Source organism: Pongo pygmaeus, chromosome 16 (assembly GCF_028885625.2).
Source record: "Pongo pygmaeus isolate AG05252 chromosome 16, NHGRI_mPonPyg2-v2.0_pri, whole genome shotgun sequence".
Taxonomy (NCBI): Eukaryota; Metazoa; Chordata; class Mammalia; order Primates; family Hominidae; genus Pongo; species Pongo pygmaeus.
Window position 1 is genome coordinate 107,077,131 of NC_072389.2, and position 19,905 is coordinate 107,097,035.

At 49.8% G+C, this 19,905-nt stretch overlaps 2 protein-coding genes and 1 pseudogene across 6 annotated transcripts in view; 1 reads left to right on the forward strand and 2 right to left on the reverse strand.

Annotated features, from left to right (window-relative positions):
- The first annotated feature begins 24 nt into the window (after positions 1-24).
- LOC129013911 (uncharacterized) lies at positions 25-3,568 on the forward strand. 3 transcript variants are annotated; one of them, XM_063653080.1, is made up of 2 exons: positions 25-941; positions 1,798-3,568. In XM_063653080.1, exon 2 carries the CDS (start codon positions 1,816-1,818, stop codon positions 3,109-3,111), a length of 1,296 nt encoding a protein of 431 aa, XP_063509150.1. In that variant the 5' UTR covers positions 25-941; positions 1,798-1,815; the 3' UTR covers positions 3,112-3,568. The 3 variants fall into 3 exon arrangements, with proteins under 3 accessions (XP_063509150.1, XP_063509149.1, XP_063509148.1); XM_063653079.1 differs by having other exon boundaries at positions 26-959; XM_063653078.1 differs by having other exon boundaries at positions 26-296.
- Positions 3,569-9,892: 6,324 nt separating this feature from the next.
- PCSK6 (proprotein convertase subtilisin/kexin type 6) overlaps positions 9,893-19,905 on the reverse strand; it is a 190,645-nt gene continuing 180,632 nt past the window's right edge. For all 3 annotated transcript variants that reach the window (XM_054450431.2, XM_054450429.2, XM_054450430.2), the window contains 2 exons: positions 13,206-13,318; positions 9,893-11,317 (listed from right to left, as the gene is read on the reverse strand). In XM_054450431.2, coding sequence (XP_054306406.2) covers positions 11,220-11,317; positions 13,206-13,318 — 211 coding nt within the window. In that variant the 3' untranslated portion in view covers positions 9,893-11,219. The remainder of the gene's footprint in view (positions 11,318-13,205; positions 13,319-19,905) is intronic.
- Positions 13,471-14,672, reverse strand: LOC129013766 (uncharacterized; annotated as a pseudogene).

Here is a 19,905-nt window from a genome sequence, read left to right on the forward strand (position 1 = left end):
CGCCAGGCCGAAGCAATCGAAGAGCCACGCCTCCGGGGTCGTTCTTGCCGGAAGTCGTGGCGCGCGCACAGGGGATGTGTCTGGTTCTGGGTTCTTTCCCAGGGTGTGTTTGGAGTCTGGAGGACCTCTGATTCCCGACGTTGGTGTTTAAAAGTTAAGGCGAATGTGGAAACACCCGAGGGGAACTTTCTCATGCATTAGCGCACCTTGAGGTGGGAGGGGAAGCTGTGACTGTCCTCCCTCCACCAGCCGTCGCGGGAAGCCAGTGGGGTTCAGTGAAGGATCCAGGAGTGCAGGTACCCGTCCTGGGCCTGGGCCTTGGCTCCGGGCTGCAGTGTGAGATCCCGGGCTAGGTGGCCTGCCTGGGGCAGGTCGCCGGGACAGCCTCACTGCCCCGCAAGTCCAACCCGGCCTTGGGCACGGTAGGGTTTGCGGTTAAGCTTGTGACCTTTAGACTTCTGAATATTCATATGTATGAAGTGTGATATACATAAAAGTGTGCATATCAGGAATTTACAGAGTGATTAATGAGTGGAGTGAACACACCTGCGTAGCCGACACTGGGATCCAAAACACCACTATTCTGAAAGCCTCCCTCTTTCCCAAAGGCAACCGCGAACTCAACACTACAGATTCGGTTTGCTTGCTTTTGATATAAATAGAACCATGCAGTATGCTTTTTTTTGGTCTAGTTTCTTGGAGTCTGTATTATGTCTGGAGTCCATCCAGGTTGCATACAGAGATGGTTTGTTTGCTTTCACTGCTGAAGAGAATTCCATTGTATATATTATACCATAAATTACTTACTCTGCTGTTGATGGACATCAGAGTTGTTTTCAGTTTAGGGCTATTCTGAGTAATGCTGCTATGAATTTTCTGGTACGTGGATCTGATGCACATTTGTATGAGTTTCTCCCGGAGTGGAACTGCTGGGACATAGGGTATGATATCTATCATCAGTAAGTAATGCCCAAGTTATGCTAAGAGGCTGAAATAATATACACACTCCAGCGGTGTATAAGGGTTTTCATGGCTTCCAGCTTCAGCCTTGTTGGCATTTTAAGTCTATAACTTTAGCTATTCTGATGGGTGTGTGGTGGTATTGCACTACAGCTTTGCTTTGCTTTTCTCTAATAACTAATGAAGCTGAGAACCTTCTCATGTGTATGGTGCCCATTCTGATAGCTTCCTTTTTTAAGTGTTCTTTCAAGTCCCTGGCTCATTTTTTTTTCCTTATGGATTTGTCTGCCTTTTTTCTTATTGATTTGTGGAATTTCTTTATATATTAGGGATATGAACACACTCTGTGGCTTGCCTTTTCACTCTTAATGGTGTTGATGATTAGAATTTTTTTTTTTTTTAAGACAGGGTCTTACTCTGTCACCTAGGCCGGAGTGCAGTGGTGCCGTCAGGACTCACTGCAGCCTCAACCTCTCAGGCTCAAGAGATCCTCCTACCTCAGCCTCCCAAATAGCCGGGACTATAGGCACAGGTCAACAGGCCTGGCTAACTTTTGTATTTTTTGTAGAGACAAGGTTTTGACATGTGGCCCAGGCTGGTCTCCAACTCCTGAGCTCAAGTGATCCACCTGCCTCGGACTCCCACAGTGCTGGGATTACAGGTGTGAGCCACCTCGCCTGGCTGAGAAGTTTCCAATTTTTATGTAGTTCAATTGTTTTCTTTAGGTTAGTGGATTGGGTGTGTGTGCATGCGCATGTGCCTTAAGAAATCTTCCCTTACCCCCACCGTATTTTCCTATGTGATCTACTAGACGATTGTTTTGCCTTTCACATTTAGTTCTACAAGCCACCGGGGATGATTCTCCTTGAACTTTTATTGAAGTATGATGTACATATAGAAGAATGCAAGCTGAATACGCCCAACCAACTACATATAGAAGAATGCAAGCTGAACACGCCCAGCCAACTACATACAGAAGAATGCAAGCTGAACACGCCCAGCCAACTACATACAGAAGAATGCAAGCTGAACACGCCCAGCCAACTACATACAGAAGAATGCAAGCTGAAGACGCCCAGCCAACTACATACAGAAGAATGCAAGCTGAAGACGCCCAGCCAACTACATACAGAAGAATGCAAGCTGAAGACGCCCAGCCAACTACATACAGAAGAATGCAAGCTGAACACGCCCAACCAACTACATACAGAAGAATGCAAGCTGAACACGCCCAGCCAACTACATACAGAAGAATGCAAGCTGAACACGCCCAGCCAACTACATACAGAAGAATGCAAGCTGAACACGCCCAGCCAACTACATACAGAAGAATGCAAGCTGAAGACGCCCAGCCAACTACATACAGAAGAATGCAAGCTGAAGACGCCCAGCCAACTACATACAGAAGAATGCAAGCTGAACACGCCCAGCCAACTACATACAGAAGAATGCAAGCTGAACACGCCCAGCCAACTACATACAGAAGAATGCAAGCTGAAGACGCCCAGCCAACTACATACAGAAGAATGCAAGCTGAACACGCCCAGCCAACTACATACAGAAGAATGCAAGCTGAAGACGCCCAGCCAACTACATACAGAAGAATGCAAGCTGAAGACGCCCAGCCAACTACATACAGAAGAATGCAAGCTGAAGACGCCCAGCCAACTACATACAGAAGAATGCAAGCTGAAGACGCCCAGCCAACTACATACAGAAGAATGCAAGCTGAACACGCCCAGCCAACTACATACAGAAGAATGCAAGCTGAACACGCCCAGCCAACTACATACAGAAGAATGCAAGCTGAAGACGCCCAGCCAACTACATACAGAAGAATGCAAGCTGAAGACGCCCAGCCAACTACATACAGAAGAATGCAAGCTGAAGACGCCCAGCCAACTACATACAGAAGAATGCAAGCTGAACTCGCCCAGCCAACTACATACAGAAGAATGCAAGCTGAACACGCCCAGCCAACTACATATAGAAGAATGCAAGCTGAAGACGCCCAGCCAACTACATACAGAAGAATGCAAGCTGAACACGCCCAGCCAACTACATACAGAAGAATGCAAGCTGAACACGCCCAGCCAACTACATATAGAAGAATGCAAGCTGAACACACCCAACCAACCAGCATCCTCGTAAGAACACGACATTGCCACATTCCAGAAGCCCTCCTCCTGCCTTCATCTAGTCACCACCCTTGCCCCAAGGGTAACCATTATCCTGACATCTTGTATAGATTTGCATTACCTAGTTTTGTATTTATGCAAATGAAGTACCTTACATATTTTTTGCTTAACATTATGTTTGTGTGTAGATGTAGTTCATTTATTCTCACTGTAATATAGTATTTGATTGTGGATGTTTTACAATTTACTTATCCATTCTGCTGTTGATGAACATTTGGGTAATTTTCACTCGAGCTTTTACATTATAAATAGTGTACCTACAAACACAATAATATATATCTTTATGTGAACACATATACTGATATACACCCGGGGATGGAATTACTGGGTCATAGCGTTTACTTATGTTCAGCTTAAGTAAGACAGTTTTCCAAAGTGGTTGTACCAATTAAACTCCTTGCTAACGTTTAGTATTGTCTGTCTTTTTAATCTTAGCCATTCTGGTAGATAGGTAATGGTATGAAATTGTGGTTTTAACTGTTTTTCCCTAATTACTAACACAGTTGAGAACTTTAAAAATATATTTATGTTCATTTGGATAACCTCTTTAATGAAGTGTCTGCTTAGGTGTTTTGCCCGTTTTTCTATTGGGCTTTTTTTTTTTTTTTTAAACTGATTTGTAGGAGCTCTTTATATGTTTTCAATAGGAACCTTGTGACCTGTGTCTGTAAGGAATGTCTTCCCCCTGTGGCTTGGGTTTTCACTCTCTTAATGGTATCTTTTGATGAACAGAGGTTCTTCATTTTAATACAGTCTGATTTATGAACCTTTCCCTATACAGTTAATGGTTTTCGAGTATGCTTTGAGAAACTTTTGCCTACTCCAAAATTATATTTTCTTCTAAAAGCTTTCGTCTTCCACCTTGTGCATTTAGATCTGCAATCTCTGGCATAGATTTTTGTGCATAGTCTAAGGTAGGGAAGAAGATATATTTTTCCCCATATGGATATTTGGTTGACCCAGCACCATTTATTGAAAAGACCATCTTTTTCCCCCACTGCTGTGCAGAGCAACTCTTTTCAAAAATCAAGTGTCCAAATATGTGAGGGCCTGCTTCTGAACTAGCTGTTCTGTTCCATGGCTTTAGTCAGCTATCGTTGCAGAATACAAGCTTTAGAAAAAGACTTGGTATTTGTCCCTCAAAAAAAGCTCTCATTTTTTTCTCAGATTATCTAGTAGTTATCTGGTTATTCTAATCCTTTGCATGTGAACATAAATTATAGATATATCTCGTATCTGAAAAAGCATCCATGATTTGATTTGTATTGTGTTGGATCTATAGATGAATTTGGAGAGAATTAATATCTTTACAATATTAAGTATTCCAATCAATGGGCATATTATAACCCTACATTTATTGAGGTACTCTTTAATTTTAGTAGCATCTTACAGATTTTATGTCGAGGCCTTGTATATCCTTTGATAGATTGTCTAGATATTTGATAGATTGTCTAGATATTTGATAGTTTTTGATGCTACTGTAAATAGTATCCTTTGTTTGAAAACTCCATTTTCTAATCATTAGTTTTGATATATTTAAATACAGCAGATTTTTGTATATTGGCGTTACATCCAGCGATCTTGTGAAATTTACTTATTAATTATGATAGTTTTTATCTGTAACCATTCTTGTGGATTTTCTACATACATAACCATGCTATTTGAGAATAATGATAGTTGGCTGCGTGTGGTGGCTCATGCCTGTCATCTCAGCACTATGGGAGGCTGAGGTGGGTGGGTCACCTGAGGTCAGGAGTTTGAGACCAGCCTGGCCAACATGGTGAAACCCCGCCTCTACTAAAAATACAGAAATTAGCCGGGTGTGGTGGCACGTACCTGTAATCCCAGCTACTTGGGAGGCTGAGGCACAAGAATCACTTGAATCAGGGAGGCGGAGGTTGCAGTGAGTGGAGATCATGCCATTGCACTCCAGCCTGGGCAACAGAGTGAGACTCGGTCTCAAAAAAAAAAAAGATAAGTTTTATTTCCTCCTTTCCAATTATTATACTGGTTCTGTATTTTTTGCCCTGTTACACTGGCTGGGATCTTTAGCACAATGTTGAACAGTGGGGGTAGTGGATATGCTTTGGCAGGCATCACTTCATAGCCCAGAAAAAAACTCTAACCAATGATCGTTAACATCACCAATAATGGAACAGATCGTGTACTCCCTGCTAGAATGCAGTGAGAACACAGAATCAGCCTGTGAGATTCCTGTCAAAGATGCATGACTTGACTCAAAACGTGAGGAGACCTCAGACAAGTGCACACTGAAGGACAACCTACAAATAACTGGCCTATAGTCTTTAAAAGGTTCCAGATCATGAGGCAAGGAGACTGAGGAACTGTTCCAGATGGAAGAACATTAAAGAGACATGATGACTAAGTGAAAAGTGTGTTTCTAAACCAGACCGTTTTGCTAAGAACTTCACTGGGACAACTGGCAGAACTAGAATTCAGTCACAGGGTTAGACGGTAATAACTTATCGATATTAATTTCCTGAGTCTGATGGCTGTGCAGGAGAATGTCGTTGTTTATAGGAAATACCCACTAAAGTATGGGGGGGAGGGTCATAGGGTATATCAGCAACTTACTCTCAAATTGGGAGGGAATTTCTTTGTATTGTACTTGGAACTTTTTTGTTTGTTGAGATGGAGTCTCGCTCTGTTGCCCAGGCTGGAGTACAGTGGCGTAATCTCTGCTCACTGCAGCCTCCGCCTCATGAGGAATCACATGAGGTTCAAGTGATTCTTATGCCTCAGCCTCTCGAGTAGCTGGGATTACAGGCGCTCGCCACCATGCCTGGCTAATTTTTATACTTTTAGTAGAGATGGGGTTTTGTCATGTTTGCCAGGCTGGTCTTGAGCTCCTGACCTCAAGAAGTGATTTCCCCTGCCCCGTCTCTGCCTCGGCCTCCCAAAGTGCTGGGATTACAGGCCTGAGCCATAGCACCTGCCCCGGTCACTGCAACTTTTGTTTAACTAAAAAAACTAAAAATGTTAAACAAAATAAAGAATTCAAATAACTTTAAAAAGTTAAAATAACTAAAAAAATTAAAACAACAAGTTAAAATAACTAAAAAATAAAATAACTTAAAAGTTAAACAAAATACCTAAAAAATTAAACAAAATAACTAAAAATGTTAAACAAAATAACTAAATAATGAAAAAAGTTAAACAAAATAAAACCTAAACTTCATTTAATTCCATAGAGGACCACCAGGTGGAGTCCTTAGGCTGGAGAGCTGGTTTTAACTTGGGGCCCTTCTGTTGCTGTGTTTAAAAAAAAAAAAAAAAAAAAAATAGAGTAGGGTGGTATCTCTTTACTTTAAAAAGGGAAAGTTGTACAAGTTTCCCTTCAGCATAGGAACAGGGACAGAAATCAAACCATATGTGGTTTTATTTATTTAGGGTATCTCTATGAAGTTGCAAACAATTTTCTTTTTTGATTCCATTTCTTTTGGCTGGAATTGCTCAACCTCAGCACTGTTGACATTTTGGTCTGGACAGTTCTTTGTCATGGGGGCTGCTGTGCATTGCAAGGTGCTTAGCAGCATTCCTGGCCTCCATGCACTGGATGTGAGTACATCCTTCCAGCTGTGACAACCCAAAATGTCTCTAGATGTTGCCAAATGTCCCCTGGAAGACAAAAATCACCCCTGGTTCAGAACCACTATTTTGGCAACAGGATGTTCTCTTCCCTGGGTACTTTGGTTCCTGTTGTTTCAAAAGGGAGGCTAAGATATCTGGTCACCCTTAGTGTGGCTGGTCTGTAGTGGTGAGGGGCTTTGGATGGTGGGACTGAACCCTAGGATCTAAGGTGGGTGCTCAGTGCTGTACCATCTAAGGATGCTGTTCTGTGCTCAGATAAGCCACAAAGCCTAGGGCGTCAGGAAAGGGCTTAAACAGCCAACCAGGAAGGATAGAGTCTGGAGTTCGTGCGAGGAAAGCAACAGTGAAGGCTGGGGTAGGGGAGCAGATTCTTCCTTTCCCCCCAGCAGCCAGTGCCCAGTGGCCTCCCAGCTGGCTGGGCAGAACCTTAAGATGCTAGAGAATGGCCTTGGTGTATGACTTTCCATCACCCCTGCTTGTTCTTATTCAAATGTTTTTCTTTCCTACTTCTCCACCTCCTCTTTCCATCCTCTGATCTGAACCTCTGCCCCTCACCTGCTCTCGGGGGCCCCAACATACTCCAAGCTTTTAAGCAAAAGGCCCTCTCCAGCCATATTATCAATAATGCAAATGCAGCGGAGGGTGGTCTCCCCAAGTTCAAGGACACTCCACTCCTGGACTCATTTAGACCATGTTGCTATCTATCATCTATCTAATCTATCTATCTATCTATCTATCTATCTATCTATCTATCTATCATCTATCATCTGTCATCTATATCTCTCATCTATCATCATCTATCTATCATCTATCATCTCTCATCTATCTCTCATCTATCTATCTGTCTATCTATCTCTGTCGTTTTTGATTGATTCATTGATTGAGACAGGGTCTCGCTATATTTCTCAGGCTGGCTGCAAACTCCTGGGCTCAAGCCATCCTCTTGCTTCTAACCTCTCAGAATGCTAGGATTACAGGTGTGAGCCACTGTGCCTGGCGGTTTTATTTTTTTAAGTTCTGTCCACCCCCCTCCCATTTCAGGTGTGTCTTCTATACAAAGTGCAATTCTCACCAGTCCTTTGAAGAGTCACAAGATACAAAGTGAGTAGTGGCCTGGGAGGGATGGGGATGTACACATGGGGTCCACTGTGAGGTGCCAAAGAATTTGGGGATAAGGTCAGATAAACATCACCCCCTGAAAATAAAGCTAGTTTAAAACAAATGCATCATGGCTGCATTTGGGCAGCTGCAGAACGACGCCCCTCCTGCAGCCAGCCAGCCTCCTTCCCTGGACACAGGGGCCTCAGTGTCCTTGTCTGGGAAATGACAGGTTTAGAGGAGGTGATCCATGATCCTGTCACTTAAAATCCATACACATATCCTGCCAGAGTCCAGACAATTTTAACCTCAAGGTCGGACCACTTGTGAGCAGACATTATATGTAGTTGGTCTCTTTCAACAAGGTGGAGTTTAGTCATTAGGACTTTGTGAACAACTTCTCAACTCCCCACCCGACTTGTCAGCCCCAAGCTGGGCTTGCCTGGCTCAGCCACTCGACGAGGCTGTCTGGTTGGCTTTCCTGTAGTTGGTGTCCTTTGGGAGATAAAGGGAGTTTCTTCCCTTTTTTTTTTTTTTGAGACGCAGCTTTGCTTTTGTTGCCCAGGCTGGAGTACAGTGGTGCGATCTTGGCTCACTGCAGCTTCCGCCTCCTGGGTTCAAGCGATTCTCCTGCTTCAGCCTCCCGAGTAGCTGGGATTACAGGTGTCACCACCACGCATGGCTAATTTTTGTATTTTTAGTAGAGATGGGGTTTCACTGTGTTGGCCAGGCTGGTCTCGAACTCCTGACCTCAGGTGATCCGCCCACCTCGGCCTCCCAAAGTGTTGGGATTACAGGTGTGAGCCACCATGCCCGGCCAGGAGTTTATTTCTGATTCAGCTGCAAACATGGTAGACTGTAAGCTCTCTGTGGGCAAACAGCTCGGATTTATTGATATCCGAGCTCTAGGGTCTAAAAAGCTGCCTTGCCTCAGTGGTACTTAACAAGTTGCTGGTTTTAATTCAATGTCAGTCTCATGGGCGGGGCAAGGGGTTGGATCTTTATCCCAAACACACTTATTCCTTCACTGCCTCACATGCCCAACTCTGGTCAGTTGGTGCTTGTGGTGGCCAGCTATTGGGCTGTGTGGCCTGCCCTGCCTTCTGAGAGCTGGGCACTGCTCCCCTCCTCTGCTGCAGAGCTCCCTGCAGCCATATTCTGCTGCACAAGCCTGTCCTTGTAGCCACAGCTGATGACACAGGGAGAGGACCAATGTAAGGCAGGCTGACCAAGTCCTGTCCCTGGGAAAAGAAGAGCCAAGAAACAGACCCAGAAAGTTGGCTTGAGGGGTTGGATTTGTACCAGTTTTACCTGGAAGATGCTGGAGGTCTTGTCGTTTGTCCCATCAACTGGAGAAGGCGGCTATGGAGAGAAGGGCAGTGCTGCAGTACAGAGAGGGTCCAGGTGACACTTAATGCTGGCTCCAGGTTTCCCAAGGCTCTGCTGCACCCTTCTCTGAAATTCTGAATCCACTCTGGATCCTCAAAACAACGCCCCTCACCCACTCTCGTTTCCACCTAAGGCATTTCTACTTGGTGCATTTCCTTTGCACCAATCCTTGCAGCCAAAGGATTCCTGGCAAGTACAAGCTTCTGACCCCACAGAGGGGCCATGGTAAACATCCCAAGGAGTGCAGAAGCCATGGGTTCAGGGATTTCAGCCACCGCGTAGAAGACAAGCTGTAACCTAATTCAGTCACACTTGGCAGCAACCGGTGAAGAGGCTGGCAGTCTGGGCTGTGGGGAGCTCCCCCGTGACAGATGGAAGGGGTCCCTACATCTGGAGAGGCTCTAGAACCTCCTCCCCATGAGGCTAATGTGGTCTTTGCCAAATGACATTCTGGGGTTGGGATCTGGGATTTCCTCCATTGCTTCCTTACATCAACATTTGCTAAAGCTCAAAAGACCTTCCACATAATGACATCAGACAGACCTGAAACCACAATTAAAGTAACGTCCACTTAATACTTGGTCAGCACTCATGTTTCATTTTGTGTGCCTTGGAAAGAAATACAGGCTCCTGTGCCATGGGATGTTAACTCTTTTATTAATTTAGGGTTAACATTGTATTTGCTTCATTGATTTCTCTTTCAGAACTGTAGATTCAATAAACATCATCTGGGTTCTCTCCAGCTCACAGGTGACAAGGCAAATGCACTGTCGTCAAACAGGGGAGCAGGACAATATGGAGAAAGACGAGGTCGAAAAAATTTAAGGCAAATGTTACTTCCCTATTCAAGGGAATTGATCAAGCAGATCTGTGCATTTCAATGAAAATATATGAAATATTTGTCAAAATAATTAACATCGGTAAAAATTAGAACATGTAGCTTATAAAATGCCTACACAGGTTTGGCAGAATAAATCCAACTGTGTCATGTAGGCTCGTAATATACAGACACAGGAGCATCCACCTTAAAAACGAGTCTTCTGAAGGGCAGAGGCCAAATGTATTTTAAAAGCAATTCCATAAAATGGGAAGTGATGGATGATGAACAATGCATGGGCTGGCTTTCCATTTTGTTCAGAGGAATTGCTTGGCCATCGGGGCACCTCCTGGCTGGCACAGAATACCTCCTGTTGCCCCTCCTCAGAAGGCTCTGCATCAGGCTGAGGTGGTCGTTCAGGCCATGAGACTCCTGAAGACACAGACAGAACACGGTAACAAGGAAAGCTCGGCTCGCTCAAAGGAGAACGCTGCAGGGATAGAATCTTCTGGTCTGGGTTTGGAATTTGACTTTCTAAGCCACTGCTGCAGTTTCAGAAGTAGCTGACTATGTAGAAATAGATACTCCGGCCCCAGTGGTCATACATTTTATGCCCTCAAACCTATCTTATTTATAGTCTGACCAAACCGTCCCCAGACTGCTCAGTGGCAGGCAACGAGCAGGTAGACTGCTGGCCCTTTGTCACATGTGAGGATGGCCCAGGGTTCGCCGGCTGGGCCGGGGAGATTTACCACACAGCCGCAGAAAAGCACGGGGAGAAGAGTGATGTGTGATGCCAAGCGCCTTTCTTTTCTGCTTTGGTCTTGAAGATTCAGTAAACTTATGGTCCCAGAAGCTGCTCCAGAGCCAGAGCTGTGGATTCCCAGAATTCATTTTGTTCCTGTTACAGTTTGTCAGAAGACTGGAGCCGACAAGCAGCATTTGAGAGGATATCACCATTTTAGGAACACCTCCTTAAGAGCCACCACCCACCTGGCTTGGGTGCCCAGAGATGCTGCTCCTGGGGAGATAAAGCTGTCAGGTGCAGGGCACCGCCCCTGAAACAGGCTCTGGCCGACAGTCTGGAGGAAGGTGGATGGATGGATGGATGGGAGTCCCTGCCCTCTGTGGGCAGCTAGACACCCTTACCCGGCCAGGAGGCACGTGCGGCAGCAGAACTGAATGAAGAGCTTCCGTTCGCACAGCCGGTTGGACTTCACCATCTCGCAGAATGTCTCGTCAGCTGGGGCCCCGCATCAGGAAAGGAAAAGGAGGGAAAGGTCAGTCTTCGGTGCCTGTCAAGATTGTTTCAAGGCCGGGCACGGTGCCTCATGCCTGTAATCCCAGCACTTTGGGAGGCCAAGGCGGGTGGATCACCTGAGGTTAGGAGCTTGAGACCAGTCTGACCAACATGGTGAAACCCCGTCTCTACTAAAAATACAAAAATTAGCTGGGCATGGTGGTGGGCGCCTGTAATCCAAGCTACTCGGGAGGCTAATGCAGGAGAACCACTTGAACCCGGAAGGCAGAGGTTGCAGTGAGCTGAGATCATGCCATTGCACTCCAGCCTGGGCAAGAAGAGCAAAACTCCGTCTCAAAAATAAATAAATAAAAATAAAAAAATAAAGATTGTTTCAATCATTCCACATATGCTGGGCATCAGTGGTGCCCTGGGCAAGAGGGACACAGACGGAGGTTGGCAGCAGGATGGCAGCCCTTGAAGTCCCTCTCCTGCAATGCACTTGACTCTGGGAGCCCTGTGTGGCGGGAGGGCACTGGTGTATGGGGCTCTTGCTGAGTCTAAGTGACAAGGGGATTCATGAGCAGGATGTGGGGGTGTGTGGGAGGGATCTCAGGAGAACACCCAGCCTGGGCCCGTGGGGCACACGTGCACCTGTCTTTCGGACAACTGTGCTGGCAGTGGAACTTAGGAGGAAGACTAGGGGAGGCCAGAGGACAGGCCTGGAGGCAGGCGGAAATGGAAGCTGCTTCCAGGGTGGAGGGGGCGGACGGGGAGGAGTGGGGATGGGAGGAAGGGAGCTGCCATGGACAGGACTTGCTGAGGACGCCGCTGCGGCAAGGGGAAGAGGCCTTTGAGGATGCATCATCCGTGGACCTGGGAGGCCCTCCGGTGGCAACCACACTTTTTTGGGCTAGACACATAACCTGGGCAGGTGACTTCCTAAAGAGGCAGTTTCCGGGCCTTTGAAGGGACATAATTAGACAACCCTCCCGCCCCCCTCCCCCCCAAAAATAATAACCAGTAACAAGGCAAGGAGGCATCCCAGGGCCCTCCACAAAGCTCCATCTCTGCCAGGGCAGGGCCAGTGCCAGCTTCATGCCCAAGGACCACCTGCCCTGACCCTGGACACTGGAGCAGAGAGCCTTCCTCTCCTGGCTGTCAGAATGTGGTGCCCAGAGCTGGCCCCATGTGGCTCCACCCTGCTGCTTACTGGGCCAGAGTCCCCTTCCCTGCCCGTGAGTCTATAATGGCTCCTGCACTGGACCTCCAGGCCCGAGTCCTGCCAACCCTCCTTGTTGCCTGGAATTCCCAAATTGGGCACTTAGCTTTGGTCCCCTTTTAAGGTTCTGTTTTTACAACTTGTCCTTGTCCCCCATCCCACTGCAGAGCCAGGGCTCTCCTGCAGCACGGATGCAGGTCCATGCTGGATCCCTGCGGAGCTGGGATTGCTGCTGCTGAGCGTGTGCTCTACTCTGGGCTCTGTCCCCCTCGTCCTGAGGCAGAGACCCTCAAGGCTTCCTGGCTTTGACCCCAACGTCAGGCTTCTTTTATGGGATGTCGTCACATCCAGGCCACTGGGGGCCTATGGCATGGCAGTGGGACCAGTACAAGGACAAAATCATTTTTAGGAGTCACTCAATAAACAGATCAGCAGTGGCTGGGATGCCTCTCTGATCAATGTGTGAGAGGCCTAGAGGGAAGTTGGGAGATAGGGCAGCTGTCTTCCATATCAGCTAGAGGAATCCCAAACAGTCAATCGGATCAGGGGCACGAATGCCTGTCTGTGGAGCCGCCATGCCTGTGTGGCTTTGCTTTTCTCTTTTTGAGCACAAGCTGGCCAGCTGAGCTCCTCTACAGGCAGCCCCAGGGTAACCCTGCTGCTGCTCACCGTTGCTGCATGTGTGGTTGGTGATGCAGGAGGTCCCCAGCTGTGTGAAGCCCGTCTTACACCTGCTGCAGTTCCTGCTGGAGCCTGCACAGCTTAAGCAGTTCTCGTCACACCTGTGGGAAGATACCATTCCTGCTGAAGTCTGGGGAAGAGGCCCCACCACTCTGGGCTCCCTTCCCAGAACCCTCACCTCCCTGTACCTCCTTCCCACCCCCTCAGCCTCGGTCCTCTGTGGAGAGGCTGTGTCCCCCACCATTCCCTGACACAGGGGCTAAGTGTCTGCGTGTCTTTTCTCCTGTCTGACCTCACTATTGCCCTGGGAGGGCAGAGACAGCCATGGCCAGTTGGCAGGAGCAAGCCCAGGATCAGGGGCCAGGCCTCCGAGGCTTCCCGCAGCTCACCTGGACACCCACCTGGGCCCCGGCACCCAGCTCCCCCCAACCACACATGGCTCCCAGAGCTGTGTCAGTCTTCTCTCTCCAGCGGCTGCCGGGCTGCGATGGCTGTAGGCTTGGGGTCCAGGCCAGACTCCACCCAGGGATGTGACACACCTGACTTGAGCTGACCAGAAGGCTGCTGTCACCTATATGTGGCCATGCCTGCTCACCCTCGGGGAGTGGGAGAGATGCCCCACAATTCCTGCCCCTCTCGGACAGTCCTGGCCCAGCCTGTGCAGAGATGGACCCCAGCCAGGGCTATTTCTAATGCAAGGGTAAACGTGACCTCAGGGGAGGGTTGGTGCACTACAGCCCAAGGGCCACATCCCGCATTTATCCTGGACCACATCACACTCATTCATTGACAATCTTTTGTGTAGCAGTGGCTGAGCTGAGTAGCTGTGACAGAGGCAGTGTGGCCCCAAAAGCCTGAATGACTGGCCATTGTGCCCTTTACAGAAAGCACTTGCCGATGTGGGCCGAGTGCTTGAAGGAGCACGTTTCCCATCCTGGGGCCATGAGCGCACCCCGGCTATGCTGCTGCCTGTCCTGAGTCCAGGGCTCAGTGACTCAGTCTCCACAGTGCTTGCATCAGCTGCCTACCTCCCCACTGTTGCCAGCTAAGGGTGGAACAGGCCCCATAGGCAGGGCTTGGAGCTTTGTTGTGCTCATGCCTGGGCCTCCCTGGGGGGCAGTTCTTTGCTTTATATAGATGCCCCCTCCCTGCTATGTGAAGCCTTCCATGCCCAGATGCCAGGCCTCCTTGTGGGGCTCTTTGCAGAGCATCCCTCTGATGGTGTCTGGTCTCACCACTGACTCCGCTGCTCTGGAGCCCCAGGTGCAGCATCGCTTCAGCCTGGGTGGGAGGTGGGTTATATTACTAGTGTGTCTGAGGATGCTGAGCCTAGAGCTCAAGCCCTTGGTCTGTAATTGTAAATGTGTAAACCCCACAGGCAAACTCACACCCAGGAGCCTTTCTAATGTTCCCATCCAGGCCGCCCCAGAGGAAAGGACGGGGTTACAGGACTTGCCAGAGGGGGTTGTGCACTTGTGGGAAGCCCCATGGGCCCGCCCCCATCATGCTGCCCCCTCCCCACACCTGCCCTTGCACATTCCAGTGGCCCAGCCTCCAAACCCTGATGCCCCAGTACAGGTTATGACTTTCCCCACAGACCCTCTGGTTGCTCTTACAGACAGCGCCACCGGTGAGAGGAGAACCAGGGCCGAGCTGAGTTATTTAAAGAGATGTCAGTGGTCTGGAGGACCCAGGGGCCCAGTGCCCCCAGGCCATGGCTGAGGGTTGCTTCATCAGTGAAGAACTGTGGTGAGGAGTGGGCTGCGGTGGACAGCCAGGAGGTTATGGCTTGCTTGCTTCTTCAAATACCACCTCACCAAGCTCAGTAGGATGGCAGGGGCCTCGGTTTTCCATTGCTCTATACCAGGTTGTCACACACTTAGCAGCTTAAAATAACACCCCCTCAGCGGCTCCCCGTTATGCAGGCAGAAGTCCAGGCAGGCGCAGCTGGGCTCTCCACTGAGGGTCTCACGAGGTTCAGGGCAAGGTGGTGGCCAGGCTGGGCTCTCCTCTGGAGGTTTGGGGAAAGAATCCATCACCATGCTGCTCAGGGAGATGGGTGATGCCCTGTCCCCGTTAGGCCAGTGCAGACGGCTCTCCCCGGGAGACCCTGTGTTTGCTGTGTAGTTCCTGCTTTCCGTCAGGATTACTGTGCCCAGCAGCAGGTCCTCGTGGGCAGCACCAGCTTTGGGCAGGGCGGCTTTTAAGATGCTTCTGGTTCTGCAACCATCTATGGTACCTAGTTTACCCCCAAACACCATGGCCACTTTGCCCTGCCACATTCTGGAAGGACAGGGATGCCTGATGCAGCCCTCTCTCCCTGCTCCTTGCAGAGGCCACTCCCATCAGCCTCCTGCCTGTTCAGGAGCGGGATGCAGAAGACTGACGCTTTCATGCTCCAGCTGGATGCAGAATGAGCATTGGCAGAAGGCGTGCCCCTTCAAGCTGTGCCCCTGGGAGTCTCTGCCCCCGCTGAGCCTGGGGGCAAGTGGAGGCAGGGCCAGGGCATGAGGAGTTTGTCTCCCCCGCTGGCAAGCACTACACAGAGGCCTCTTTTTCTTCTAAGTTGTCCAGGCTGGCTCTTGCTGGGTCCTCTCACTAGGTCTTGAGGGTGTCCGGCCCCTCTCTTAGGGAACTTATCATGCATTGTTCTCAGCGTCGGGCCTCAGCTTCCACCTGCAGTTGCCAACCCAGCAGGCCTGCGTCCTGGCCTGCATGTTCCAATGCAGCCCCCATCTGGCCACATGCTCCCTCGGAACTGCCTGGCACAAGAGTAGCGGACGGCCGCGGCGTCCACCAGCATTCTGGGGCCGGAGGATGCCTGTGGTTCTCTACCAGCTCAGGCTGTCCGAGTGGGGAGAGACCCCGCAGAACCAATCGGACCAAGGCCTTGCTTCCTTTGGGAGGCATCCACACTGATGCTCTTCCTGGGGGTGCTTCTCCAAGACCCGGTGTGTCAGCCCCAGCACTGTCAGCCTCTGCAGGGCCGAAAGCTTCCCCTCATGTGGGAACAAGTACCCAGGAAACTCCTGTCCTCCACTGCCCAAAGAGAGGTTTGCAGCGGAGCTGCCTGCCTGCTGCCTCCTGGGGGGCGGGGTATGCCAATGCTCTGGCTGCCTGCAGGGGTCCAGTTGCACAGCTGTGGGCACGATCAGCATGCCCTGAAATCCAGGGCATTTGACAAATGAAAGTGATTATCACTGTTTAATTCCAAGTTCTCCCTGGATTGCTATATTTAATTATCTGAGAACCAGCTGACTGGTTAACATGAAGGGTTTAACTTCAGACAACCATGCCCAGGGCCCTGTGCAGGACTCAGCAAGGCTGCACCTTGCAAGCGGGTGGCAAGTTTCCTATTTTACAGCAACTCAGTAGAAGGGGCCGATGCTTGCAGAGATACGTAACCGCCACCACGTCCCTCTGCTGTGGGTCACACAAGTGCAAGGACTCAGTGGTCCCTCATGGGCTCACTGTAGGGCTTTGTTTCTAGGGGAATAGGTTACAACCCATAGTGGTTCTTACACACAGCCTGGGAGGCAGAACCCATTGTGGGGTGAATCTGCCAGTGCTAACAGGTACCCAGCTGGGAGCCAGGCATGGGCACCCCTCCCCTGCTCTGACACAAGCCTTTGAGGGCTCCCTCATTTTAAGTCTTTTTCAGATGGAAGCCCCCCGATATGGTTGGAACATTTGTCCCCTCCACATGTCATGTTGAGATGTGAGCCCCAGTGTTGGAGGTGGGGCCTGGTGGCAGTGTTTGGATCATGGGGTGGATCCCTCATAAACGGCCTCACACCATCCCCTTGGTGATGAGTGAGTTCATGTGAGAGCTGCTTGTTTAAAGGTGTGTGGCAACTCCTTCCTTACTTTTTTTTGAGATGGAGTCTCTGTCTGTCGCTCACACTGGAGTGCAGTGGCACCATCTTGGCTCACTGCAACCTCCACCTCCTTGGTTCAAGCGATTCTCCTGCCTCAGCCTCCTGTAAGACTGGGATTACAGGGGCACACCACCAAGTCCAACTAATTTTTGCATTTTTTTTTCTTTTAGTAGAGAAGGGGTTTTGCCATGTTGGCCAGGCTGGTCTTGAACTCCTAACCTCAGGTGATCTGCCCACCTTGGCCTCCCAAAGTGCTGGGATTACAGGCGTGAGCCACCGTGCCCAGCCTCCTTCCCTCTCTTGTTCCTGCTATTGCCACGTGATGTGCTGCTCTTGCTTCACCTTCCATCAGGAGTAAAGAAGCTGGGCAGATGCTGGCGCCATGTGTCCTATTAAGCCTACAGAACTGTGACCCAATTCAACCTCTTTTCTTTATAAATTACCCAACCTCAGGTATTTCTTTTTAGCACTGTGAAAGCAGGCTAACACCTGCCACTTCCCTCACAGCCCACCCCCATCATCACACCTCAGACCTCACCCCATCAACACACCCTCACACCCCATCATCACACCCTTACAGCCCACCCCATCATCACACCCTCACAACCCACCCTGATCATCACACCCTCACAGCTCACCCCATCATCACACCCTCACAGCTCACCCCATCATCACACCCTCACACCCCATCATCACACCCTCACAGCTCCCCTCATCATCACACCCTCACAGCCCACCCCATCAACACACCCTCACACCCCATCATCACACCCTTACAGCCCACCCCATCATCACACCCTCACACCCCATCATCACACCCTCACAGCTCACTCCATCATCACACCCTCACAGCTCACCCCATCATCACACCCTCACAGCTCACCCCATCATCACACCCTCACACCCCATCATCACACCTTCACAGCTCCCCTCATCATCACACCCTCACAGCCCACCCCATCATCACACCCTCACAGTCCACCCCGTCATCACACCCTCACACCCCATCATCACACCCTCACAGCCCACCCCATCATCACACCCTCACACCCCATCATCACACCCTCACAGCCCACCCCATCATCACACCCTCACAGTCCACCCCATCATCACACCCTCACAGCCCACCCCATCATCACACCCTCACAGCCCACCCCGTCATCACACCCTCACAGTTCACCCCATCATCACACCCTCACACCCCATCATCACACCCTCACAGCTCACCCCATCATCACACCCTCACAGCTCACCCCATCATCACACCCTCACAGCTCACACCCATCATCACCCCCTCACAGTTCACCCCATCATCACACCCTCACAGCCCACTCCATCATCACACCCTCACAGTCCACCCCATCATCACACCCTCACACCCCATCATCACACCCTCACAGCCCACCCCATCATCACACCCTCACACCCCATCATCACACCCTCACAGCCCACCCCATCATCACACCCTCACAGCTCACACCCATCATCACCCCCTCACAGTCCACCCCATCATCACACCCTCACAGCTCACCCCATCATCACACCCTCACAGCTCACCCCATCATCACACCCTCACAGCTCACCCCATCATCACACCCTCACAGCTCACCCCATCATCACACCCTCACAGCCCACCCCATCATCACACCCTCACAGCTCACACCCATCATCACACCCTCACAGCTCACACCCATCATCACACCCTCACAGCTCACACCCATCATCACACCCTCACAGCTCACACCCATCATCACCCCCTCACAGTCCACCCCATCATCACCCCCTCACAGCTCACCCCATCATCACACCTCACAGCTCACACCCATCATCACCCCCTCACAGGTCCATTCAAACTCCTCAATGTTGTTCCCATCCTGAATAAGACAGGTTGCCCTGCCCTGTTCTGGGTCCTGAGTTCATGATCTCCCAACATAGGGCAATATTCAGCCAGAAAAGAGGAGACCAGAGCAAACAGCTCCTCCTTTAACAGCTCATGTCCAACAACAGAAGGGTCCAGGGCCATCAAAGAAGGATGGTGACTCTGTGGACGGACGCACGGGAGGGAGCATTCCGGAAAGGAGGATAGGAAAGGTGGAATACATGCGCATTGATTGTGCAGAAAACAGCTTTAGAATGAGGAAATTGTCAGGATCTTTTTACTTTCTCAAAAGTACCTAACTAAAAAAATTTTTTTAAGCCGGGCATGTTGGCTCACACCTGTAATCCCAGCAGTTTGGGAGGCTGAGGTGGGCATATCACTTGAGGCCAGGAGTTTGAGACCAGGTTGGCCAACATGGTGAAACCCCATCTCTATTAAAAATACAAAAAATTAGCTGGGTGAGGTGGTGGGTGCCTGTAGTCCCAGCTACTCGGGAGGCTGAGGCATGAGAATTGCTTGAACCCCAGAGGCAGAGGTTGCAGTGAGCTGAGGTCACACCACTGCACTCCAGCCTAGGTGACCGAGTGAGACTGTGTCTCCAAAAAAAAATTTTTTTTTAACCCAAAACATGGTTTCTCTGATTATCGACAGTGCAAAGATGCATGCTGAGCATGACATGGGCAGGGGCATCCCGCGTAATCCACCACTGGGGTGTGAGCACCTTGCTATTCTGCTTCCCAACCTATCCCGTTGCTGCACAGTGTCTGGCCCACAGCAGGGACCCAACAAATATGCATTCAGTGAACAAACGGACGAAGGCCCCTAACCAGCTCTGTAAATGGGCTCCTGTCCATAGTGGGGTGATGCAACATGCCCTCCCCCGGCCAGACTCTGCCCTCCAACCACTCCTTTGCTGGACACAGCTGCCTGC

Bases quoted from the DNA above. Each gene is read 5' to 3' on its own strand.
- LOC129013911 (XM_063653080.1), top strand. From the start codon at position 1,816: ATGATTCTCCTTGAACTTTTATTGAAGTATGATGTACATATAGAAGAA.